At 42.6% G+C, this 27250-nt stretch overlaps 1 protein-coding gene across 5 annotated transcripts in view; it reads left to right on the top strand.

Moving 5' to 3' along the window:
- NIPBL (NIPBL cohesin loading factor) overlaps nt 1–23379 on the top strand; it is a 273195-nt gene extending 249816 nt beyond the window's left edge. For 2 of the 5 annotated variants that reach the window (XM_029060956.2, XM_029060960.2), the window contains 15 exons: nt 2616–2724; nt 4182–4318; nt 5617–5757; nt 5962–6055; nt 6153–6307; nt 6588–6678; nt 9857–10030; nt 10667–10857; nt 11851–11958; nt 14128–14328; nt 16902–17048; nt 17411–17688; nt 19212–19386; nt 21235–21420; nt 21986–23379. In XM_029060956.2, the coding sequence (XP_028916789.1) occupies nt 2616–2724; nt 4182–4318; nt 5617–5757; nt 5962–6055; nt 6153–6307; nt 6588–6678; nt 9857–10030; nt 10667–10857; nt 11851–11958; nt 14128–14328; nt 16902–17048; nt 17411–17688; nt 19212–19386; nt 21235–21420; nt 21986–22351 (2553 nt within the window). In that variant the 3' untranslated portion in view covers nt 22352–23379. Of the gene's footprint in view, nt 1–2615; nt 2725–4181; nt 4319–5616; nt 5758–5961; nt 6056–6152; nt 6308–6587; nt 6679–9856; nt 10031–10666; nt 10858–11850; nt 11959–14127; nt 14329–16901; nt 17049–17410; nt 17689–19211; nt 19387–21234; nt 21462–21985 lie in introns of all 5 variants that reach the window. The other 3 variants (XM_029060958.2, XM_029060959.2, XM_039911533.1) reach the window with 2 other exon arrangements.
- The last annotated feature ends 3871 nt before the right edge of the window (nt 23380–27250 follow it).

Here is a 27250-nt window from a genome sequence, read left to right as displayed (position 1 = left end):
ATCATTTCTTGAAAGGCAAGAACAGTCTTCTTTTCCTTTGCAACTCCAGTGGCAATTAGCCGAATGGTCTAGTGTACGGGTTTTTCAATAAATACTTTTGATTGAATGAATGACTGGCAAGAGCATAAATGGCATTATTGGGGCTGACCACCATTCCATCCAGTTCAGTATTCTGTCTGCTAAATTGTATGCTCCTTGATCATTCCAACAAATTCTTTTTCGAGCACTTAATACAGGTGTTTTTCATATAGTGAACACTCAGTCAACGATGATGATTGATGCCTTTGATACCAATGATTGATGCCTGAGCTAATGATATAACCTGAACCAAAACTGGAGGAGGGGAACTTCCCCCAGTTGATTTCCCAGCATCTTGAAACATAGCAACCCCTCAGCCATCTCTGGCACTGATGAATTTATTTAAATTCTCCATAGCACCTATGTATTATGTATTAGCACTTACTTTAGCTTGACTATTCCACTTGTAAATATTTTTGTTTGGCTTTCCCATATGAGTTATAAAGTGCCCAGGAGGCAGGGAAAGTGTTTTTAATTCTGTACTTCACAGATGCGTAGTACATGTATACTACATGTAGTGGGTGCTCAATAAATACGGCTCTTCTTAGCTATTCTTTTCTTTCACTAATGACTCTTGTGGTTTAAAAAAAAAAAGTGCATACCCAAACTTGGGCAATGATTGGGAAGCACTGAATCAATTGCATTCATTATTTGGAGACCTGATTTTCTCACCTCAGAAATTCCATTTCTCTCACATGTTTTCTTGAAGATCTGAAAATAGAATATCAGATTTATTTTTCTGTAGGTAAAATTGAATTGTCTTCTAGCTTTATGAAGCTTCTATTGAAATTCCTTTCTGGCAATCTGATACAAGAGATGCATATTATAGATAACATAGTACACTTGCCTTAGGTTTAGCAGTAGTGTGTTTGGGTGGGACCTTTATTCTACAAGTCTTTCGGGTAGGATTGAAGAAAGATATTTTCAGAGACACTTAAGTGTCAGTTTCTTCTAGGTCTTCTCCCCTCCCCCCACCGTGGACATTCTTGAAAGCACTAAGGTTAGAGAATGATGCATCTCTACCCTTGAATGTCCTAATGGGAGATGTCGGGGTGAAGCAAGCGAGAACGTAAGCATTTTGTGATAATGCAAATGAGCAGTTGCCATCTGGTCCATGTAGTAAGATTGAAAGCCACATAAACTGGGTTGGTCATTTCAGTTCCTGTAGTCATCAGGGAAGCTTTAGTTCAGACTCAAGCATGGTCCTAAACCTTTTAGTTGAAGCTCTTAGGACAGGCTCTGCAGACTTAGACCCTCAGTAAATACCCTGATTGATTGTTTGATAGCTCCAAACTTTGTGTGGAGTTGTTATTATTGTTATGCTCTCACTGTACATCAAGCAGTGTTCTGAGCACTGGAGTAGATAGAGATTAATCAGGTTGGACGTAGTCCCTGTCCCCACATGGACCCGCAGTCTAAAGTAAGAGGGAGAACGGGTATTTAATTACCATTTGACAGGTGAGGGAACTGAGGCACAGAGAAGTAAAGTGACTTGTCCAAGGCCACACAGCAAGCAATTGGCAGAGCCAGGATTAGAACCCAAGTCCTCAAATTCCCCAGCCTGGGCCCTGTCTGCTAGGCAGCCCTGCTTCTCTAGTCCAAACATGTTTCTGCCAGGGTAACCCAGCCCATCTGTAGCCATACTGCAGGTCTATGTGAATTTATGATCTTGTTGCTTCTCTGGTGAAGGAAGATTGATGAGGGCAGGGTGCCTCTTTCTCCAGGGAAAAATTTTATATTTAGGACCAAATCTGTTGAAACACCGAGCTCCTGGTGTCCTTGTCCACCCTTCTGGCCTGGCTCTTTGGCTTGGGTTTGGCTTAAGCCCCTTTCACCTGGGGCTTAGGTGACAGGCATCAGAGGAAGCAAGTTAGAACTTATTTACATTTTTATAATGGAGTTCATACAAAGAGCACTTCGGGAGAAAGTTGAACAGTTAATAATAATAATAATAATGTTGGTGTTTGTTAAGCGCTTACTATGTGCCGAGCACTGTTCTAAGCGCTGGGGTAGACATAGGGGGATCAGGTTGTCCCACGTGGGGCTCACAGTCTTAATCCCCATTTTATAGATGAGGGAACTGAGGCACAGAGAAGTTAAGTGACTTGCCCACAGTCACACAGCCGACAAGTGGCAGAGCTGGGATTCGAACTCCAGAACTGCTCTTGAATAGGAGGAAATGGCATAGATGTGCTTTTAAACTTTAATCCTTCCTTGATTATTAATTGATTACTGCCTCATCTTTGTGGATTTTAGTAGGCATTCAATAAAAATTTCATCTACCATCGAGTTTTTCCTTTCTTGCCAATCTGACCCTTTCCCTTGATGAAACTTTTGGGTAAATTGACCTGTTGTTCTCTCCACACCTTACAAATGAGTCACTTCTTCTCGCTTTCCGAAGAAGGAGAGATTGTAAACTGTGTGAGCCTGATGCTTTTTATGCCATAAAAACCATTTATGCCATTTTACAAACTCTAAATGTTCACTGTCTTTTTGCTGCAAGTATAATTGTGCTCATTGGTTTCGTTCAAATTCAGCTGTTGAAATCGGAAGAAGATGCTTCATATAAACCTGTGAAGAAAGCCTGTACGCAGCTTGTTGATAACCTGGTGGAGCACATTTTGAAATATGAAGAATCTCTAGCTGGTGAGCTAAGTGTTTTTATGACACTTGTGTAACTTGGTGAATGGAGTTTTTGCAAATAGCGTAGACTTGTTTCTCTCCCTACTCCCCACCCTGCCAGTGCTCTTGCCTAAGAAAACTCCACCTGCCTTTTAAATTACATTATCCAAATATCTTCATTGCATCAGAATGCAATTTTTGTAAAACTCTCTACGTATTGGCACGACTTTAGGCTCTACTTTATGGAATTAACATTGGCTGGGATTCGTTGTTCAGAGGTGTCGCACTGATTCAGTAACAGGCACCCACTAAACCCAAAGACTTCTTTAATTCCATGGCTTAAAGTCTTTCCTTGGTTTATAAAAATTAGGTTTGGCATTAGCAATGCCTAGGTGATTGTCCCATTTATTAATTGTGTGTCTGAGGTGTTGGATTAGTCTAAAGAACTCTTCCTTCTGGGTTGCCTCAACTTGGATTTGTACCCTTTCTTCACTCCAACCTTATCCCCAAAGCAATAATCTTTGATCATCTGTACATATCTGTTAATGTCTGGCTCCCTCGAGGTTGTACATTCCTTGTGGGCAGGGAATGTGTCTACTAACTCTGTTTCTGTACTCCCTGTATTATGTACTCTCCCAAATGTTTAGTACAGTGCTCTGCACACAGAAGCGCTTCATAAATGCTATCACTACTATTCTTTTATCCAGGAAGAATTATGATTTTTAAATTAATATAATGCTCAAAGCAACCCAATATTTTATATTCTTTAGGATGTCATTTCCTTGAGCTAAGAGTAAGAAGGGGCATCCACATCATCTGTTAGCATCAAGTTTTAAATTACTAATTAAAATTTAAGTACTTGATTTCATTTCCTTAATCTACCATGTCAGAAAAGCAAGGACTGCGGTTAATACTTTGACCAAAACTCACACGGCATAAATGGTTCGTCAGTGACTTCTTTGTTTGGATTTCTAAACCCACCTGGAAATAGCAACCTCCCTTCCGATTGAAATCCCTCCCACCTCCTGTCTTCCCCCAAACCTATCCTCCCACCAGCACGGTTTTCATCAGGACTCATCTCTTCCCCCTTCCTCTCCTCACAACTCTGCCCTCCACATTCCGTTTCGCTCACTCAGTCCTGCTTTCCTTCCCATTGATCAGTTTCCCATTCCACTGGAATTTCCCATTTAGCAATATCACTTCTTCAGCCTTGATCACACCTCTCCATAATCCCCTTCGTACTCAGCCTTTTTCTAAACCTCTCTCTCGGTAGCCCTCCGCAAGCTCCCTAAGTGCAGAACCTTCCATCTTTTACCCACGCTTTGCCGTGCTCACTCCGTGACTCCTGTCAATTTTATTTTTTTTAGTGGATTGAACTATTCTTAGAAAAAATTGTGTGATCTCTAATAATCTTCCTTGGTTTTTTACTGATATTTCAGGGTTTTCATTTATCATGTTCTTTTTTTATTTTATTTTTTCAGACTCTGACAACAAGGGTGTGAATTCCGGTCGCTTGGTAGCATGCATAACCACTTTATTCTTATTCAGTAAAATCAGACCCCAGCTAATGGTCAAACATGCCATGACCATGCAGCCATACCTTACCACTAAATGTAGTGTAAGTAAAAGAAATATATCTTCTACATCCTAAGTGAAATATGCAATGGGATTTTTTTCATTTGAAGATGTTATTTATATTTTTTATAATTAGGTTAGAGAGCTGACATGTAAAGAAACTCTACCAAGTCTCTTTAGGCTAAAAATTCTAGCTAAAGAATATACTTTCGAGTATCGACACCAAATCTGAGAGATCCTATTCAAAATTTAATTATTAGTGTTTGTGTTTTGAAGTATTCTTTTAATTTTGAACAGTCTGAAGCATTTATTGTTGAGTACACTAGAATGTCTTACCGAATTCCAGCTTCTAATTAACAAAAATATAAATAAACTCAATCAGAATTACTTCCTAAAGACAGGTCAGGTGACAGTGGGTGTAAAAGGAATAAAGGGAGTTTAAACCAGGCTTAAATAAATAGCTTAATTTGTAAATGACCACATATATTTATTCAGAGTACTCTCAAACTAAGATTCAAGACGGGTAAATTTCCCTCGTGGCTTACAGAAATCCCTAGCATTTGTGTCTTTCGAAAATCTAGAAACTGACTCACCATTGTTGAATAACTCTTGTGGTTCACTACCTCTGTTTCTTGTACGATAGCCACTGGGATAGGCTGCAGGCCCTTTTTAGAGTCACCTCAGGACTGACTGGTTACAAGACCGATAATTGGCTTCCTAGATATGTGGGTGTTGGGAGTCTTGTACTTTCCCAAGCGCTCAATACAGTGCTCTGCACCCAGTAAGTGCTTAATAAGTTCGATTGAATGAATGAATGACAGCATCATGGGGCAGTTAAAAAAAAGTCTCCCCTCCTTAAGTACCTCCTCAGTTGTAAGTCAGCTACAAATCAGTCAGTCTCCTTTCAACCATTAAGGAACATAGGCTAAGGGCCTAACTTGCTCTCCGGCAAGGAAGAGAAAAGAGATCACTTTGTTGAAAAGAAATATACCTTTTTGTTATTCATCGGAGCCTTCTGTTTTTCCTTTGGCAAAGCCGAGTGGTAATTGAGGATGCTTATGAAATGTTTGGTTAGGCAAAAATCTCTTGTCTTTTTAAAATGTCATTTCCCTCACTCATACATGTCGAAGATTTTTAGAATAATAATTGAGTTTGAAATATAAGCTGCAGCGCTCTTTTGCAGTGTTGCCTCCTCAGTGGACTAAGGTATGAAATTCTTCATGCCCTGCCGAAGGGCGTGAGACCTTTAATGGTTTCTTTTTCTAAGCCATAAGAAGTCCCTTAACTTTATACGATGATGGGTTGGGCAGGAAGCATTAACTTTTAATTTTGTCCTTTCAGACACAAAATGATTTCATGGTGATCTGCAATGTTGCAAAAATCTTAGAACTGGTAGTGCCGTTGATGGAGCATCCGAGTGAGACCTTTCTGGCCACTATTGAGGAAGATCTCATGAAACTCATCATCAAATACGGCATGACAGTAAGGGTTCTTTTTGTCTCACGTATTTCGGAACCGTAGTTCTCAAATGTCACTTTGGCGAAATGGCCTGTTTATAAACCACGTCTGAGGTTCTGAAGAGAGATGGCCAGAGATCGTTCTCATAATTACGCAGCCTTCATCTTTGCCGTTTCTGAACTCTGACTCTGGTGTGGTGACTGATATTTCCCTTTCCACTTCTTTTAGGTGGTGCAGCATTGTGTGAGCTGCCTCGGGGCAGTTGTGAATAAAGTCACCCAAAATTATAAATTTGTGTGGGCCTGTTTCAATAGATACTACGGTAAGTAAATTATCAGGCCGTGCTTTTAGGTTGGTATTAGTGTTAATTTCCGTGTAGTGGCTTGAGAGTACCCATTAAGTGGCATGTCTCTTGGTAGGTGCCCTTTCAAAATTGAAAAGTCAGCACCAGGAAGATCCAAACAGCACCATCCTCACAGCAAACAAACCAGCACTTCTTAGATCTCTTTTCACTGTAGGAGCACTCTGTCGACATTTTGATTTTGACCAGGAGGACTTTAAAGGCAACAGTAAGGTAAAATATTTACCGTTTATCTGCTTAAACCAACCCATAGGAAAAGAAATCTCACTCTTAATGAGAGTGAGCCAGGTGTAAAATAGATTCCAAACATTTGTATTGACACAGATGAAAATCTACCGTGTTGTGGCTAAGACTGGTTTTGTATACCGTGAAGTTTACTTGTCGGTATCCTGGGCGAAGGTTTCAAATGAGATGTTTGTGTTGGTGGTCCCAAAATATGCTAAATTACACCGGCCACTTGCCTCACACTTCTTCTTTTTTCCCCTCTACTTAGGTTAACATAAAGGATAAAGTACTTGAATTATTAATGTATTTTACAAAACATTCAGATGAGGAAGTGCAAACAAAAGCCATTATTGGTCTAGGTAAGACTTATTTTTAAAGTGACCGCATTGTTTTGAGAGAGATGCTTCATTTAATGATAGCTTTGCTTTTTCTGCTTTGTTAATGTTGTTACTGGATCTGTCCGTTATTTTGGGTGAATAATTTCTTGAATTATTTAAAGCTTTAAATCGCCATGTGCAGTTTTTGAATGTGCAGATGGCAGCATGGTCTGGTGTATAGAAAACTGGACTGGGTGTTAGAACTCCTGGGTCCTATTCCCAGCTCTGCCAATGACTTCCTGGATGGCCTTGAGCAATTCACTTAATTTCTCTGTACCTCAGTTCCCTCATCTGTAAAACGTGGGGTTATAATGCCTACCTCTTGCCTACCTCTCAGGTATGTTGTGGAGAAAATTTAGTCTCCAAATCCATCGTCATCATAGAGAAAAGAGTTGGGTGGGAAGGTAGGTAATGTGAGTTTATAAAGACACATTCCTGGGCTGCTGCAAAGGTTTCATTGCCAGGAGAAGATGTGTGGGCTTTCATGTTTTCAAAGGGGTTTGTTTATATGGGAGTTATGAACACCAGGTAGCACCACCGGGCCATTTAACTGGAGGCGAGTCAGGAAACACCAGCTCAGCCCAGAGAATCAACCTTGAAAACTGTCCAGGAAAACCCAGATCAGTTGGCAACCCAGACAGTTCACCAAGGTACCATCCTCTTCTGGAGTTCACTGAAAATATAGGCCAATCACAGTTTTCACTGCAAGGGCTTGGAACATACAGTGGGAATTATGTCATAACATCATACTCGTGTACTACATCAGGTCTATTAATACTGTATAAGTGGTCCTAAATATATGAATATGTGGGACTGGAAGTGGAGAAAAGCACCCAGTTTGGGGATAAAGGATCTGAATGAAGACATTTTAGCATATTGGAATTCCTTTAGCCTTAACCACCTTTATCATCATCATCATCATCTATCGTGTTTATGGAGTGCTCACTGTGTGTAGAGCACTGTACTAAGCGCTCGGGAGAGTATAATACAACAGAGTTGGTAGACACATTCTCTGCCTGCAATGAGTTTACAGTCAAGAGGGGGAGGCAAACATTAATAGAAATAATTTCTAATATATAGTTTAAAGCTAGGTACATTAGTGCTGTGGGGTTGAGGGTTGAGTGAATATCAAATGACCAGAGGTCACAGGTCCAGGTACGTAGATGATGCAGAGAGGAGAGGGAGTCGGGGAAAAGAGGATGCATTCTGAGAAGGCCGCTTGGAAGAAATGTGACATTAATAAGACTTTGAGGTTGGAGAGAGTGGTGGTCTGGCATAGGTGAAGAAGGAGAAAGTTTAACCACCATCCTTCCAGGTACTTCACTCATCTGTGAAATTCCAATTGCACATGGGCTTTGGGAGAATGTCCAGGTAGGGTGAAAGAAATCAGAGGCTATAGTTATATATACACATATATTTATATTGTTACAGAAATAAAAAATATGCAAATGACTACAAATTGGCTTTTTACATTCCACCCTTATAAACAGTATGGGGCGGTCATGAGAAGCAGCATGGCCTAGTGGATAGAGTACAGACCCCGGGGGGTCTGAAGGACCTGGGTTCTAATCCCGGGTCTGCCACTTGTCTGCTGTGTAATGTTGGGCAAGTTACTTCTCTATGCCTCAGTTCCATCATCTGTAAAATGGGGAATAAGACTGTGAGCCCCATCTGGGATGTGGACTGTTTCCAACATGATTAATGTGTATTTTTCCCAGCGCTCAATAGAGTGCCTGGCACATAGTAACTGCTTAACAAAAATATCATTTAAAAAAAATAAAAGATAATGAACACAAACTTACCCTCCCAACATGGGCACCAGATTATTTGTGGCCGAATTGAAGGTTCATGTTATTAAAGCTACCCCCCACCCTGTCTCTTCTCTACCACCTTTCCATCCCACAGTGGTTTGACTTTGGTCGATGTGAAAAGTTCAGTAGTGACTTGGGGCCTGTGTAGTCCATTTAAATGTGGGCCTGCAATAAGTTTTTCTTTTCTAATGGGATTTCAATGGCAAGGTTATAGTCATTCACCTTGTACCTCTGAGCCAAACACCTTAACTCTTAAAGCAGTTTTTCAGTTATAAGGAAGTAGCCTAACTTAAGAAGCAGAGCTGTGGTCGAGCAGGCAGGAGGCCATAGTATCAGTTTGGGCCACCAAAGTGCTGTGTGACCAAGAGCTAGTTGCCCAAGGTCTCCCTCGCCTTAGTTTCAATATTATAAACCTACCCAGTGGCTGGCCAAATCGCAACCGTTTGTGAGGCACTTTAGAGGCATGACTGAGACCACTATGTAAGCATAAAAGATAGCAGCACTGATATTTTCGCTAGAAGAATTCAGCCATTATATTGTTAGTTCCTCAAGGGTAGAGACCGGGTCTTCCTCCTCTCATATTCTCCCAAGCACCTAGTACAGTGTCCGGGCTATCAGTAGGCATTTAGTAAATGCTTTTGAATGAAGAATGGAAGTCGTGAATTTGGTGATTTGTCTGCATAATACAAAGTAATGTAGTGAGAGAGGACTCCAAGGTAGCATTCATTTTATGCTTCAGATTGTAGTTGCATCTGTGTTGTAGAGCATTTGTAGAAAATAATGAACATTCTGTTTTTTCAAGCTGATAATTGTGTATTTCAACACATGCTTTTTAAAATTTTATGTAGTGCTTTCTACCTAGGGATCTGAACGATTTTGCAAACGTTTCTTCTTGAACCCTAAAAGCACCCCTTTGAGGTAGGTGGGTGGTAAATATGACTGTCCCCATTTTACAGATGGAGAAATTGAGGCACAGAGAGATTAAGTGACTCACGCAAGGTTACACTCCAAGTCAGTGGAGGAGCCAGGAATAGAACCCAGGACTCCTGCCTCCCAACCCACTCCCCTAGCCACTAGGCCCTGCTCCCTCCTCAAGTTTTCCTCTTGTGTGAAATTCTCCTTTGAAATACAATTTCTTGTTTATAATACACGGTGAAGGAAGTGCCTGCCATAATGCTTCTCTAGGTAAGGCCACCTGCATACTCTTCCAGTCATTTAAAATATGATTTCTCTGAACTGAGGTGTTCATTTTGTCTTTTACCAATTCTTTCATTTGACTTTGAAGTACGTTTGGTTCCTGAAGTAATATTTTTAAATGCCAAGTCAAAGAGTTTTTCCCCTTCTTCTAGGCTTTGCATTTATTCAGCATCCAAGTCTAATGTTTGAGCAGGAGGTGAAGAATCTGTATAACAGCATTCTCTCTGATAAGAACAGCTCGGTAAACTTGAAAATCCAGGTTTTGAAAAATCTCCAGACGTACCTACAGGAAGAAGATACACGTATGCAGCAGGCAGATAGAGACTGTAAGTCAGAAACTATTGAAAACTTTCAGAGCATCATTTTACCGCTTTAGTATTACGCCATTTTTGATGAAAATTACCGAAAAGCCCTCGTGCTTTTGGTGCTGATGGGTTTGGGAACCCAAATCTCCAGGGTGCGTGAATTAGGAACTTTTGGAATCCAGATTAACTCATTCAGGACCATTAGGGTACCGTTCGCTGAATTACTGTGATGATCATTAAACCATCCCCGAAAAGCTGAAAAAACTGCTGCAAATTCCAAAAGCTCCTGACGTCCCACCAGGGAGGACTTTGGATACTGAAAGAATCAGGCCTATGGGTTATATGTCAGTACGTATGTGCGTATAAAAAAACAAGAGGATACATTTCGAGAGGATTGAACGATGTATTGGGAATTAATTCCCATCACCTGTCGAGTCCATTCCAGCTTTCAGCGTATGTTACCCGCGTTTAGTTTAAGAAAAGACTCAGGTAATATTCTTTATGATTTTATTAAAAGGAGAGTACAGTGTAGATCGAAGCATGGAAATAGAGGGTACAGCCAGAAAGATGGTGTGGCAGGAGGTCATTTTGGAGAAAGCAGTGATGAGTGTGTGCTCACGTCTTTAACGAGCATCTCCTCTCTGTTCCCTGTTGTAGGGAAAAAAGTAGCCAAACAAGAAGACCTAAAAGAAATGGGAGATATTTCCTCAGGGATGAGCAGCTCCATCATGCAGCTTTACCTCAAACAGGTGCTTGAGGCATTCTTTCACACCCAGTCGAGTGTGCGCCACTTTGCTCTAAATGTCATTGCCTTGACACTGAACCAGGGCCTTATTCATCCAGTACAGGTAAGCCGGGAGTCTCTTTCGGTCAAGTTCGGACTCTCCCACAGATAACTATTTTTCTCACTTGCGATCTTTGCCTTCCTTTACCCAGAGTTCCTTTACACCCCTACATTTAGGAAGATCCCAGGACAGTTCGTGGCTAACAATTTCATTGAATCATTAGAATGGAGTATTTAGCAGGAAAATTCAGTTTGAAATCTGTTTTGTTATTTAACTGTCAAAATAATAATAAAAATCTGGTATTTTTAATAGGCTTTTTAGAATCATCAAAAATTGTATTCAGTCTACTGAATTAATAACTTGGCCTGTTGTTTCAGCCTCTGATAAGGACAAAAATCTCACTGATGTCAACTCTTTGTCCAGTATATGTTGGGACTGGTAATAGTGATCTTCAAAAACCAATATTTTTTATATCTGCTGTTGAACGTTTAGGCACATTTTTTTCTGTTTACAGTCACGATTGCTCATAGAGATATTTAAAAGTTTGGAAGCTAAGTTGAAAGTTTAGGAGTAGCAGAGTTGTGAATTTGCCTTCTCGAGTATTTTTGTTCTTCAGTTATATCTTCCTCAGGATCTTTCAGGGTGTATTGAGTGATGCGCCTTGTTGAGAATTTGCCCGAATCTACAATATTCCATTTATTTTTTTTTTACTTTTTGTTCCTGAATCTCCCTGATGTTTTTCAGTTTTTTTCTTTAGAAGATAGCACATATGTATATTTATATTTATCCGGAAGCACCCATAAGACCCAATTGCCTAACTGAAGTTCTTATTCAAAATTTTGGTGAAACAGTATTGCAGTTCAGTTCAGGTCTGGGTGTTTAGTATTTTTGTCTCTTCTATTCCCTCTCTTTGGTAACAGTCTTTCATGTCCAGACTACCTTGATTCTTAATTGCATAAATGTTTAAAGAGGTATGATATAGCCTTACCAGTTTGCATAAGTATGTAGTTTTCCTAGATGTGATAACTCCACCTTTTTGTATGTTATCTCTCCTAGTGTGTGCCATATTTAATCGCTATGGGCACAGACCCGGAGCCTGCTATGCGAAACAAAGCCGATCAGCAGCTTGTGGAAATCGACAAGAAATATGCTGGATTCATTCATGTATGTACTGATGTTATTGGGTAGTTCTTATTTAAACAGATATCTGTTTCTTTGCTATCTTTCAAGTTAAGTCGCCAGTCCAGAATTTTAAAAAGAGGAAAATGCCCCTCCTGTAACGTTTGTTTTCTATGGGTGTTGCCAAGATACGTTTGACCCTCTACTACTTAGTCGTGTGTAAGTACCTATGGGAAGTGAATCAACTAGTGAAGGCAATTAATTCTTCCTCCGCGTGAGAAGATGTGTAATAACTGGGAAATATTGAGTTAACTTGAAGTGTAACTAGCTCCCAGGGGAGAAATGTGGAAGGTGAGATTATTTCCCGGTGAAACTGTGTACCAAGCGTTTTTCTCTTAGTAGTGATAGTCCTCAGACAGACGATCCATCTAGCTCTGTTGTTTCCAACAACAGTACCAAAGCACTCTTGGAATACTATAATATTTACATTTTGGAATGTTTTTAAAATACTATTACTACCTGAAGGAAAACTGTGGCCGTTTTTCATTAAAGATAGTAAGAATTTAGGCACAGGAAGCTCTTTGACACCACCCGTGAGAAGAAAATTAGGTAGCTAGATTTGAATGTTGTTGTTTTTTTCTGTCGCATTTGGGGCTTAGTAGCACAGAACAGCATTTTTCTTTACCAAATGACCAGGAAGCTAATGTGGAATGCCTTCTGTTTCTCCCCACCTGAAATCACATTGTGATACCTTCCAAAGAATAATGTACTAAGATCAATTTGTCAGCAGTTTATTGTACACAGAGGTAATAGAGCACTCAAGCATAACAAGCCTCACACTTGAGAATACAACTCCTGGTCATTTTGCAATCCTGAGAATCGTTATTCTGTCACCCATGGGTTTCTGCTACTCTTTTATTTTGAGTTGTGGTGGTTACATTTGGAAGAAGTGGACTGAAGAGCTGTGTGATGAAAACACACTTGTGTTCCACCTCTTGTCTGCTGTGTCACCTTGGGCAAGTCATTTGACATCTGTGCCTCCGTTTCCTCATTTGTGAAACAGGGGTTCCTATGTAGACTGGGAGCCCCATGTGGGACTGGAACTGCATCTGACCTGATTAACTGGTCTCCACCCCAGCAGTTGGGATAGTGCTTGACACATAGTGAGCGCTTAACACCACCATCATGTCCTTGCCTCCAAGAACTTGACTGTCAAAGTGGTTTTGAAAGGCATTTGAAGTGTTTCATGAATACATCAGCGACTCCTTACGTCCTCATCAGATTTTACAGAAATTGTAGGGCGGTCAATAGAGCATAGGAAAACATAACGTTACAGGGAGTAGTCATTTAGAAAAATATTGATTAGCTATCAGATTGTGAAAATGCCGATATTTAGGCAGAGGAACCGGACAAGAGATGTCATGTTCTGCTTCAAAGTATCAGATTCAGGGGCCCTTCCAGCAGCGATAGGCGGATTCTGACAACAACAGTACTAGCAGGCATCCTTGATAGGGTCCAAACAAAATCAAAGGAAGCATTTCCTCACACAGCCAGAGGTAAACAGTGGACTGAAAATGTGAGGTTCAAAAGAGGTTTGAATACATTTCTCTCTGCTGTCATCTGTCAAGAATGAGTTAGTAGAGGGAAGGATCTAGGTGTAGAGGAAAACATTACGGATATTGAATAGTCCCCCGCTTACAGCGGTCGGCAGGAGGAGATTGCAGGGGTGGATCAGAACCCTGTGTCTCTACCCTGATGCTACTGCCAGAGACTCAACCCTGGACCGAATGGATCACTGGTCCGACACATTGATGACATGAATGTGTTCTAATAGATGAGTAGAAATTGCTCTGATTCTCCGGGACTAAATTATTCCTGGTAGCCACTCAGGGTCTTAACCCTGAGCCATCTTTGCCTCTTCAAAACCACACCGGTTCTCCCTTGGCTTCATAACACCAGGAAGTATAAGCCTCACAGTGTCTTTTCATGAATGATATCTGGTAGGGGAGGAAGCATCTTTTTTCATTCCCTTAATGCAGGCTCCAGTAAGTTGGTGCTAGAATTTTTTTCTCGGTAGATTACAGTTCTCCCTCCCTTCCCCTCCCCGCTGTGAAACCAGATCCAGGTAATTGCATGTGTCAATGCGTATTCCCCATTTGTCTGAACAGTGCTGTTTTGATCTCCATGATAAATATGAGCCGTGTATGATTTCAGATGAAGGCAGTGGCCGGCATGAAGATGTCCTATCAAGTCCAACAGGCAATCAACACATCCTTGAAGGATCCCGTAAGGGGTTTCAGGCACGATGAATCGTCCAGCGCTCTCTGCTCCCATCTGTACTCCATGATCCGAGGAAATCGCCAACACAGACGGGCTTTTCTGATTTCTTTACTCAACCTCTTTGATGACACTGCAGTAAGCATGAACCAAAATTCTATTTTGAAAGACCAATAAGTGAAAGCTGGATGCTTTCAAATAGACCAACCTGAATTTCATAGCTGCGGTGACTGTTGGGAGTGTGTGTCCCCTAAGCCCATGGGAGAGTAGGGTAGGGTTGTTGGACACGATTCCTGCCTTCAAAGAACATACAGTTTAGAGGGGAAGACAGGCACTGAAATAAATTACAGGTAGGGGAAGCAACAGAGTTTAGGGTTGTGTGTCAGAGTGCTTGGGATGATGGACTTCAATGGATGTGTGACGCAGAAGGGTGTGATGCAGAAGGGAGGAAGAATAGGGTGAGGAGATAGGTTAGTCAGGGAAGGCTTCCTGGGAGGAGGTCTGATTGTAGAAGGGTTTTGCAAATGTGGAAAGCTCTGGTCTGTCAGATATGAAGCAGGGAAAGAGTTCCAGGAAGAAGGGAGGGCAGGAGCAAGGGGTCAACAGCAAGAGAGAGGACATGGAGGCACATAAGTAGGTTGGTGTTGACTCAGAAAGGGGCAGAGACGGGGAGAAAGAGAGAGTTTGAGTGCCTTAAAACCAATAGTGGGAAGTTTCTGATTGAGTTTCTGGGAAATGGTTGTTCATTTTTCATCACTGTCATAAATGGTATTTATTGACTGCTTACTGTGTACAGAGCACTGTACTAAGTGCTTGGAGGAGTACAGTACAACAGGTTGGCAGGCATGTTCCTTGCCCACAGTGAGCTTACAGTGTAGAGGCTTGCCCCAGCTACCGTGGCGGCAGGGTTGTCCGCGGCCAAGCCACAGGACAGCAGTGCAGAACAGATAGGATTCTTCCTGCCACTACCTGGGTCTGGCCAACACCCATAAGTACTAACTTTGAAATGTTTTTTATGGGCACCGAGGACACAACCCTTTTAGGTTTATGCAGACTGCGGATGTATAAATGTTGGGCAACTCTGGCAAAAGCTTACAATAAATGAAAAAGAAAAGGTTAGGCAGCGATCCTGCCAAATTAAATAGAGTGGGGGGAAAACTGAAGAGAGGTTTGGATGATTGGTTTTCAAGATGCTGTTTTGGGGCTTGGAGTTCTTGGTCAAGAATACAAATTTGTATGCAGTCTTTGGAGTGTTGCACTGGTGGGTCATTAGGAAAGAAAGCACTTTAGATTCTTTGCAGCTTACCTAAAGGCCACATCCACACTAGCTAAGAGACTTCCCAACATTTTCCTTAGGATTTGGGAATCACTCTGACAGATGCTTTTTTTACGCTGCGTATTCAGTGTGGGCAATAGCACAAACCAAGAAGCAGCAGAAAGTTGGCTGTTTCCTCCACCATTACCAAGGTTTTTTTGATTCCATAGACGAGGACCATCAAGCAGTTTCTGTGTTTTTCATATAGAAAGCAATAAAATAAAAACCATGCAAGCATCTGTTTTTCCTGGGCCTTAGCTGGAAATACCAGGGTTCTTCAACTGGAGGGTTTAATTTTAGCAAAACTGACAATGCCAATTCCAAATCCAGTAAAGTTTTTTGTATTTTTTTTAATGGTATTTGTTAAGCGCTTACTTTGTGCCAGGCACTATAGTAAGCAGTGGAACAGATGCAAGGTTGGGCACAATCCCTGTCCCACATGGGGCTCACAGTAACAGTCCCCATTTTACAGATGAGGGAACTGAGACACAGGGAAGTTACTTGCCCAGAGTCACATAGCAGACAAGTGGCGAAGCCGGGATTAGAACCCAGCTCCTTCTGACTCCCAGGCCCGGGCTCTATCCACAAAGCCACATTGCTTCTCAAGCCCTTTTCTCTCAAGACCTTTAAGACAATGATTCAGGACATGCTGTTTGAACTTTAAAGGCTCATCTGAACCATCCTTCTTGAGTTCTCTTTGTTTTTCCCCTTAATGCTGCAAATAATCTTTTTTTTTCTTTAAACACACTTTCCTATATTTTACTCAATAACTTTTAAAATCATTTTTAATGTTGGGTTTTGGGTTTTGGGTTTTTTTGGCTTTTTTAACATGAAAGTCCCACTTTGTTTTCTGGTTTTAAAGCCCCAGATGATTACTCTTTCCGAGAGGCACTTGGTTTCTCAAGCGTTTGCCAGTTACCTATTCTTTGGTGACATTATTGCCACATAATAATGCTTCCATTGGGAGCAGCAACCAGTTTCATGCACAGAATGTCACCACTACAAACATAGCCTGATTTTGAGAACCAAATAATAGTTCTCTTGACCAACTGCCCAGAGGGATTAAACAGTTGAAAATTAAAAGCATTCAAAAGCACAGTTTACAGAGCTGTAATGAGATTGCCAAATCAGATGATACATTTGCCGGTGACTGCCTGCATAAACAGAAAAATCGGGAAATCTCTCAAGTTTGAAGGTCGAGGTTTTGCCCCTCTCCATTAGTCATTGTGGAATATTCCAAGCATCAGATACCACTGCAGGCTATGGGTTTTTGTCTCTTTTTTTTTTCATTCAAGACTAATTTAATAGATCAATTCCCCAAATGGATATATTTGTTAAATATCCCTGTGTGCTGGTTAAAAATCTGTCTCTCTTTTTTTTTTTTTACCATCTACAGAAAACCGAAGTGAACATGCTCCTCTATATAGCGGACAATCTTGCCTGTTTTCCTTACCAGACGCAGGAGGAGCCTCTGTTCATAATGCATCATATAGACATCACTCTGTCGGTTTCTGGTAGTAACCTACTGCAGTCATTCAAGGAGGTAAGTTAGACGTAACACCGTATTTAGGGTCAGGCCATTCCAAACCATCAGCAAATGAACAGAGTGTTGAAATCCTGGATTTATTCGCTTAGCCCCTCTGTGTGCTTAAACTCTTAGCTGCTTTGTATTCCTCTTAAAGCAATCAGGCTGTGGTGTGTATGGAACATTTACTGGGTACAGAGCCCTGTAGGAAGAGGTTGGGAGAGTACAATACAGTAGAGTTGATAGGTATGATCCCTATCCTCCAAGAGCTTCCACTGTAGAAGGATGCTCAATCACCTGGGAGAGAACTAGAGTATCTTGGAGTGTTCGTTGCCCGAACTCTTAGCGCTTAACCGGTGTCCGTCTCGTCTCTCTTTCAGTCTATGGTAAAGGACAAAAGGAAAGAGAGGAAGCCTTCCCCTGCCGAGGAGAGCGCATCTGAGAACGACAGTGAGGAAGAGGTTTCCAAGCCTCGGAAATCCCGGAAACGTGTAGAAGCCGATTCGGATTCTGAAGAAGAAGACGATATAAATGCTGTGATGAAATGCTTGCCAGACAATTCAACTCCTTTAATTGAATTTGCAAATGTCTCCCAGGGAATTCTATTGCTTCTGATGTTAAAGCAACATTTAAAGAACCTTTGTGGATTCTCTGATAGGTAGGAAGGAGTAAACGAGGGTACAGGCTTAAGGGAATATGGGCGGTTGGATTTCATTTAGTTGTCACATACTCCGTGTTGAATAGGATGTGTCCAATGCCCGGGATCTCCAAAGGTCTCTGGTTGGGAGTCATGTTAAAATTATTTCCAACCATCAGACCCGGAAGGAGGACGAAACCCAAGAATTGTCCAAGCTGTTCCAGACCTTATTTCGGCTAAATCCCTATATCCTTTCCTTTTTGTTACATGAATTCCAGGCTCCTCTCATGTGAGATCTAGAGTTAATGGCGTGGACAGGTGCTTAGAGGCCCTTGGGTTTCACACACATTAGGTGTTGGAGTGAAGCAAATGTATGGGCCTCTTTCCTCCGGCTGATTTTTCCCCTTTTACTTAGCTGCTGGATCATCGGCTTCATCGGCTCTTAAAGCTGTTCGTTTCACTCGGGCTTTCCCTTTGCCATGGATCGGCTGCATGCTTGTTTTCGTCATACGATGGCCCTGAGTAGAAATGTTTTTCCAAAGTGACATCCCTCCCACTCCCTCACCCTCCCTTAATGGCCTCCATTCCTTTGAACTGTGAATTCGGGTGCAGAGCCCTGCAGGTGAACCTTAACCAGATATGCCATTGGACACATTCCGGGTGTTTTCATTTTTCCGGGTTACAAGATGTTTTTTTGGTTGGTGTCACCTTTGTCGGGCATCAGAGCAGGCTCCCGTTTCTTAAGCTGAGTTTTCTGTTTGGCAGTTTCTGTGACCCCAAAAGGGACTTTGGCGTCATCTTTGTTCTTTTCCAAAACGCTTTACCTTCTTCCTCTTGACTTGTTTTTCCTTCATCCAGCGACTCCTACTTCAAACCTTATATGGCCGTTTGAACAGGATCGGGGGGTTTCTTTTGTCTTTTGTGCTTCTTTGGAACATATCTGGAAATCTTTGGGGGAGAGACCCCAGGGTAGTATATATTGTGGTTAGAGCTTGGCCGCGGTATTTCAGTTAATTATTTGCAAATAATATTCGGATCCTAGAAGAACTTGAGGTCTGTGCAAGCGGAGAAATGTTTCCTCGACGCATCACCACCTACTTATTCCCGAAATTTCCCCTGCTGCTTTTCAAAGTTATTTAAATTCAAAAGAGTACAACCTTAAATTGAAAATGACTGATGCCTCCTATCTTTATGCCAATATTTTGTGTTTGGGCATATCGTAACCCTTTTCCCAGTTTGCAGATTTCAGGAAGGCCTCAAGTATATTTCTATATTGGCACTTTCTATGACCTTTGCCCTTTTTGCCCTCTACTGTGGTATCGTGACTTATGACCTCCCCTCTGGGCTACTGTACTTAAATATTTGTGCCTCGTCAACTACAGGGTGGAGTTCCAAAAGTGAAATCTGTACGGTAATATATGGTTAAATCTCCTTTATTGATATTCGCATATTCAGATAAATGGATCGGTGGGTGAAGATTTCCTGAAATGTTAAAAAGTTTTAAAAATTAAATGTTTGCTCTTCTGTTTGTTTTCCCTGAACAGTAAAATTCAGAAATATTCTCCCTCTGAATCTGCAAAAGTATACGATAAAGCGATAAACAGGAAGACGGGAATTCATTTCCATCCAAAACAGACTCTGGACTTCCTGCGAAGTGATATGGCTAATTCCAGAATCACTGAAGATGTGAAGAGGAGTATAGTAAAACAGTATCTAGATGTGAGTAATGAACGCCCCCCCCCCCCCAAATCCTTTCCTTTGAACGATTTTTTTTATTTTTGGTATAGGCGCGCGTGTGTGTGCATCTTCAGTTTCAGAGGGGGCAGTGAGAGCCTATCCATGTTGCACAGTGGGGCAGAAAGGAGGGCAGAACTGAACAGGGGAAGCCACTACCGGTGATCCACTCCACATTGTGATCACACAGAGATGGAGCTGTGCTCGCCAACACTTTGGCCACCTGCAGGACACGCCTGTTCACCTGCAGGGGAACCTCCAACTTATTTTTACAGAAATAAGACATCTGGGTGGTATCTGATGAAGTCACACTCTCACCATAGTTTGGGTTCTAAGCTCTGATGACATGAACCCTACTAAAAACGATTTCTCTATTACCAAAGTGTGAATTGGTGATCACTTTGGAGATCAGTTTCATTTACACCTATACACTACTCTCTCTCTCTCTCTGTCTCTAATTTTTAGCTTGATTGTCTCCTACTCCTTTGTTCTTGCTTTCTTCTAGACTTAGAAAATGCTCCTTGGCAGTGGTAATGGTGTTTTTTTTGAGCACCTTCTGAGTACAGGGAGCATTTATCTAACCAAAAAGAAAATCCCTTAAAACCATACACTGTTTCATAGAGGACTTTTTTTTTCCAGTGGAAACTTCGTATTTAATTTGAACCGATCTGTACTGAAGCGACAAATACTTAGAGTGAAAACTGAGCAAATTTAGTTTTCAGTTATACCACCGGGCGAGTATTTTCAGTGGACGTTAGGGCAGTGGTTTTTAAAGTATAGTTTCTTACCAAAACAAATTATGGGGGACTAACCATTGAAAGTAGGTTTCTGAATATTCAAAGTAGCGGGGGGGGGGGGGGGGCTGCTCTGAACATTGCACGATAATAGTGGTATTTAAGCACTTACTATGCATCAATCCTTGTACTAGGCACTGGGATAGGTGCAAAAGAACGAGGCCGGACCCAATCCCTCTCCCACAGGGCGGTCACATCTTAAGGGAGAGGGAGGACAGATACTGAATCCCTATTTTATAGATGAGGAAACAGAGGCCCAGAAAAGTTAAGAGACGTGCAGAGACACCGAGCCGGCAAGTGTTAGAGCCAAGATTGGAACCCAGGTCCTCAGACTCCCAGGCTCGGACTCTTTCCACTAGGCCCCGAAGCTTTTCTGCCTTGCCCTACGCTATGCTGCCCATCTTCGAGCGTGCTCTTCGCACATGGTCTCGCGTGTCTGGTTCCATGGGGGGCAGACCATGGGGTCTCCCCCAACCCGGAGACCGTGGGGATAGTCGCCGCCCCCATCGGAGCTGGCCCACGCGCTGTCAGTTTTTCTCACTCAGCAGGAGCGGCGTGGCCTACCGGCCAGAGCCCGGGCCTAGGAGTCAGAAGGACCCCGGTTCTAATTCCGGCTCTGCAGCTGTCTGCCGTGTGACCTTGGGCAAGCCGCTTCACTTCTCTGAGCCTCAGTTACCTCACCTGTACAATGGGGCTCAAAACCGTGAGCCCCACGTGGGACGCGGACTGCGTCCGACCTGATTATCTCCTGTCTACCCCAGCGATCGGTCCAGTGCCTGGCACCTAGTGAACGCCTACCGAATACCCTAAATTGATCTGTTTGTCAAGAGGGCGAGGGGCGGTAGTCTTACCGAGCGTATTTTGAATCGGTCGGTCGTCCAGTCACCCTACTTGGCGGTGACGGGTGCGCTCTAACGGACCCCTGCCGGGGGCCCGTGGAAGGAGAGAGCCTCGTTCCACGGCCTCCCGCGGGCTCGGAAAGGCACCGTCCGCGTGGCCCGTGACGAAGCGACCGCTGATCGGCTGTCTCTCTCTGTAGTTCAAACTCCTCATGGAACATCTGGATCCCGACGAAGAAGAAGAAGAAGGGGAGGTATCTGCTAGCACAAACGCCCGGAACAAAGCAATTACCTCGCTGCTTGGAGGAGGCAGCCCTAAAAATAACGCAGCTGAGACAGAGGATGATGAAAGTGATGGGGAGGATAGAGGAGGAGGCACTTCAGGGGTGAGGCGGAGGAGGAGTCAACGTATTTCGCAGCGTATTACGTAAAATGATTTTTATGTGCTTACACCTGTCAGTCTATTCTATTCAATGTACAACGAGTAATGTAATCCACACGAGAGAAAGCATTTTGTAGATAGAGATTCTCTACTTAACCGTTTATACATCTTTTGTAGAAAGCTTAACAGAAAAGACAATAAAAAACCAACCCCGAAAATGAGATTTATCCCATATAAAGGGTTATTAATTTTCCTTTGGAATGTATTGTGTGTGTGTGTTATCCTTTTTATTGTTGCCAAGTTTTTATGTAGCTTTATGGTTCGTGTGTATATATAATTTTATATATCAATAAGAGTAAAAGACACGGGTACAAATTAAGAGTATGTGGTTTTACAAGGATACGTTAACCCCTTGGCGCTGGCGGTCACGGTGCGTCTCATTGCCGGCAATGGAAGTGTGCCGGGAAATCCCAACTCCCGGCGTCAAGGGATTAAAAGCAATAAAAGCAATAATTTCACTAAAGTTCTTTTGTGTAACACTTGGTCTTTTTTCCCCCCCAATGTTTTAGTCATTGAGAAGGTCAAAACGAAATTCAGACTCTACGGAGTTGGCAGCACAGATGAATGAAAGTGTTGATGTCATGGATGTCATCGCTCTTTGCTGTCCAAAGTACAAAGACCGACCGCAAATTGCAAGAGTAGTGCAGAAAACCAGCCACGGCTTCAGTGTCCAGTGGATGGCGGGCTCCTACAGTGGCTCCTGGACTGAGGCTAAGCGTCGTGACGGGCGCAAACTGGTGCCTTGGGTAGACACTGTTAAAGAGGCAGACGTTATTTACAAAAAGATTGCTCTAACGAGTGCTAATAAACTGACTAATAAAGTCGTTCAGACTTTGCGATCGCTGTACGCCGCCAAGGATGGGACTTCCAGCTAATGAATTTGTACGTGCAGCCAAATTGACAGGAATTGGGAAAATACAAAAAAACAAAAACAAAACACACACACGCACACACACACACACACACACACACACAAAAAGGAAAACAAAAAAAAAAACCAGAAAAACCGGCAACGTCAACATGCTGGCAAAACTCAAAAATCGGTTTTTTTTTCTGAAGAGTAAGAATGGAACCTGGGGCGCGGGAGAAAAGGAGGAAATGTTTGGTAAACGTTTTCGTGGGAGCTTCCTTCGCTGTTGTGCAGCAGAAACTTCTCAGTTCATTTCTACTCCCACTGTATTATAGTTTAACAAAAATTGTTTATATCTTGAAAAAAAACCTTTCTGTTTAAAAAAAAAAAATAAACAAGTGAATGTTGGAAATTAGTCTGTTAATGTTCTTAATAAAGTGTTCTTGGAGTTTAACCTAGCAGCGGATGGCTTTCTTTAGCTTAGCCCAGTTTCCAGGAAGGCATTGTCTTTTCCAGGCTGTAAAATGGCAGAATCTCCTGGAAATATAATTTATTCTGTTGAAAAAGAAAACAAAACAAAAAAAAAAGCATGCAGTATCTCTGACCTACCTGCAGGAGGAGTTTTTGTAAATGTAGATTTTGATGTATTAGGTCACCCTGAAATAATACAAGAAAAGGGATCCCCAGGCTATCTGGGGGAATGAATACTGCAATAAATTTTTTTACTTCTCTTTGTTACTTGTCTGTTTCCATTTGAATTTCTTATTGTAAAGATCTGTTTAAACCCATTTATATTATTTTGCAGTCTCTTCTGTAAAATGGACTATTTCGGTGGTTTTCCAAGCAAGACATAAACTATTGTTTATACAGTTTGTATAGGCTGACGCTGAATAATTGGTATCTCTGCTTTTCACCCCTTCCAAGGGCGTGAACACCAATAACTCCAGGGTTTTATTGTATCCTGCAATATTTAGAATTAACAATATATGATTTAGCACTGTGCCAAACACATTTTCGAGAGTACATTTTGATATAAAAAGAAACTCTAGTTTATTCCTTGTATGCTTCAATTTCTTTCTACTGATGTCAAAAATGGTCATTTTACAAAGTTTAAACCTGGGGGGGGCGGGGGCGGGGAAAAATTTAGCGATGGCTCTATTTTGGATAACCGGCATTTCTCTTGGGTAAAATTGTAGAGTTTTATTTCCGAATAATCTGGGGATGGGGACGAGTATGAAACTTGGTGATTATTCTGCATTCTTTCACAAATGAATTTTTTTGAATGCTGTTTGTATATTAGAATATTTTTTACTAATTGAAATGTTTTCTCCTTTTATACACTAAAAGTTGTATCCTGACTCTTTGAGGAGCCAGTTATCTGTATCCCTACGCGTTGCCCCAGACGTCTATCGAATAGGTCGAGAAACCTGCTTGGTGGCTGCTGTATCACGGTTGACACACGTGGAGAGAGTCGATAGCTTCTAAAGCGATGGGGGCGGGCGGGGCGGGGGGGGGGGGGGCAACTATTTTAAGAAACCAGCCACCTTGAATTTCAAATTTAATGACAATAGGTGCAATTGCAAATAAACCGCTCTGTTTTTTAACCCATTTGACGTGTGGTGGAATGCTGGGGTTTTAGAACCCAGCGCACAAAATTCTAGTGATCCATTTGTGAGGGATAGTGACGTTCTCGCAAAACACTCTCTTGTACAAGTCTATTAAACTGAAATACCTAAGCACTCCTCAGAATCCAATTAGTAATTGTTCCCCTGTGGAATAATTTGACCAGCTCGAACGTTTTCTCAAAAGAAATGTTTTCCCGTCTTTTTTAAGCAGTCGTTTCTGTTGTTTCCTCAGTTGTGCGATGAGCTAATTCTGGGGGAAGGTAGTTTTGGGGGCTTTTTTAAAAAAAAAGTTCGTTTGGGTTTGGGGGAACTAAGTGGCAGGGTGGGGGGATAGAAATAGGATTAAGTATTAATCTATGCGGCTCTGCCCTGTCTGCAAACTGGGTTAAGTGCCTTTGATGCTTGTATATTTTTTCACCCGCCAATAGTTATGTGATTTGTTAAGCGCCCACTATGTGCCGAGCACTGTAGTAGATTCAAGATAATCGGGCCAGACGCGGCCGCCGTCCCACATGGGACTCACAGGCTAAGTAGGAGGGACGACGGATATCGAATCCCCGATTTATAGATGAGGAGTAAGCTCGGGATGGGTAGGGAACGTGTCTATCAACTCTGTTATATCGTACCCTTCCAGTGCTCGGTACAGTGCTCTGCACACGTGAGCGCTCGAATACCGCGGATTGATTGATTCACTGATTTGCCCCAAATCACACAGCAGGCCAGTGGCAGAGCCGGGATTAGAACCGAGCGCCACTGACTCCCACTAGGGCCGCGCCGCTTCGCACGTGCCAGTTATCCAGCAGTGCCTGGTCATCACTCCTACTTAATTTGGGCTTCATTTGGCCCTTGGCTTAGAGGCTGTGAACAGCCATAAAGGGGTAGGCGTCCACCTCAGTAGATGCAAAAGAGTTACTGGGTCTTAAGATTTTTTTAAAGGATTACGGTTCCGTAAGTGTATGATGGAAGGCGTCTCGGCCGTTTGCCAAGATCCTAAAACGCGTGAAATACATCAATTCGGTCTTTTCGGTAGCAGTTCAGATAGAATCGCCAAAACAGATGCATCCTGAATGAAGGGCAATTTGTCCGTAGACTCACAGAACCACCCAGAGGTGCCTCTTTGGCTGTTCCAGTGGACAGATTCGTTCTTCGAACCCCCTTGTCACTTTGTGGGAAATCCTGAGAAATTGACTTTTCACATCCTAGCTTCTACACACACCGTACTCACAGCTGAGATTCAAGGAAGTGTCGGGGCTCAGTTTGATTCCCAGTCAGGGTTGGGCCTGGAGTTGAGCGACTCGTGTTAATAGCGAAGACAAAGGAGGAAAAGGGGAGAAGCCAAATTCTCTTGTAGTTTTGGAAACCATTGGCCCAGAAGAGCTATTTTTCTTAGGCTTTTTCTTGGAAATCTTGGTTCAACATTAAGACAAGGCTCTAAGTGGGAATCTGTTATCTACCTACCTCATATAATATGACTGTGGTAGCCCCTGGATTGTCTAATAGTCGTGTCTCTCTTCAGAAGGCAGCAGGTTTGTAGCCAAAAACTAGAGTCCCCGCTGTCGTTCACAGTGTTTCAAGTAAGGATCTAGCTAGATGGCAGTCCGATTCAGTCCAGGACGTCTGATTCTAATTTCCATGGCTCCCCAAACACGCTCCAAAGGCCTCTCCATCTCTCTCCCTGTTTTTAATGTCTCCAGTAAATGCCCTTTGAATTTTTCCATCGCTCTTGGTCTTCAGCCAACACCCAAGACCAAAAGCCCAAAATTGACTCGGTCCACATTTCCGTTTTGACTCTAAAGTCCCCACATGCCTCAGGCAGGAAGAGTTCACGGCATTTGAGTCGTAACAGCCGACGCACGGGATGCTGTACTTAGTGTAGAAAATTGCATAATGAAACCTTGGGGAGAAGCTTTCTGAGTTAATCTGGTCCAAATGATCTTTTTTTAATCCAAAGAAACAAAACATTAAAGCATCTACTTGGGAAATAGCGGTGGTATTGTATAAAACGTTGAATAAACTGATATTAGCAGGCTTTCTCGGTAATAGAGTTGATTGATACCAGAGTGATATTGACCCTGGGGCAATGTCCTCCATTCAGAGCAGGCCAGGTGGCAACTTTTCCTTGCAGCGCATATGGTCTTAATAGAATGCCAAACTCCCTCCCCTTTGGGCTTGTCAAGTTCTACCTCCCCTGTGTTTTGTGGCTGCCCAATTTTTATGTGTCACGGGCTACAGTTTCACATTTAGCCTACCCATTTGATTTCTCCTCCAATCACAAGAAATTTAGTGGTTGAGCTCCTAGCTCCCATAGGGATCGCTAGGTCATCTTGGTTCTGTTTCCAGTGGCTCCCCGGTTTCATTAGTAAAGAGTCTCCTACACCTTTTGAGGCCTGGGTACTGGACAATCAGCTTCCCTTAGACTTATTCATTCATTCAATAGTATTTATTGAGCGCTTACTATGTGCAGAGCACTGTACTAAGCGGTTGGAATGTACAATTGGGCAAAAAGGTGGCCCCTCTTAGAGTGGAAGAGGGACCGTGTGTAGCCGCTATCTTTTCTGAGCTCGTCTTGGAGGGAGAACTCATTTTCCAGGCTGTCTGGGTTTAAGTTTTGAAGGCGAGATGGAACCGAACCAGGAAACCTTTGGGGAAAATAGCAAGCCTCTGTGCGAGGCAGGGTGGCTCTGCAAAGCAGATTCCTGGAAAGCGAGTAGCTCTAATAATAGTGATCGTGGTATTTGTTAAGCACTTAGGACGTTCCAAGCACTGTAAAGGTAGCTGCTAGGGTAATAGATAATCAGGTCTCACATGGGGTACCCGGTCTCAGTGGAAGGGAGAGAACAGACATCGAACCTTCATTTTGCGGATGAGGTTACCGAGGTGCGGAGAAGTTAAGTGACTTGCCCAAGGTCACCGGCAGGTATCTTCGGGAGCCAGGATTAGGATCCGGGGCCTCTGGCTCCCAGGCCTGTTCTCTCTACTAGGCCGCCAGTGCTTCCTACAACTCCTCACGGCCGGCAAATGCCATCCTGAAGTACAAACCTCCAGCACCTTTTTGCAGGCCCGAGTTGCTCCCCTGGTCCCACGCTGGTGTGGAGCTTTAGCTGCCTCTCTCCGGTCTGTAGTAAATCCCAGCCCACAGATGCCCTAGGCAGCCGGAGAGGTCCCCGAGGGTTTCACGGGACCTGAGGGAGTCCTGAGCGGTTTGGTTTGGTCTGGAAAGATGAGCTACTTTAATTCCGTTTTGAATACTCGATTGCTATTGAGCATTTACTGTGTGCAAGAACGCTGCTGAATGCTTA

The sequence above is a fragment of the Ornithorhynchus anatinus genome, chromosome 3, assembly GCF_004115215.2.
Source record: "Ornithorhynchus anatinus isolate Pmale09 chromosome 3, mOrnAna1.pri.v4, whole genome shotgun sequence".
Lineage (NCBI taxonomy): Eukaryota > Metazoa > Chordata > Mammalia > Monotremata > Ornithorhynchidae > Ornithorhynchus > Ornithorhynchus anatinus.
This window is presented reverse-complemented; position numbering and strand designations above follow the sequence as displayed.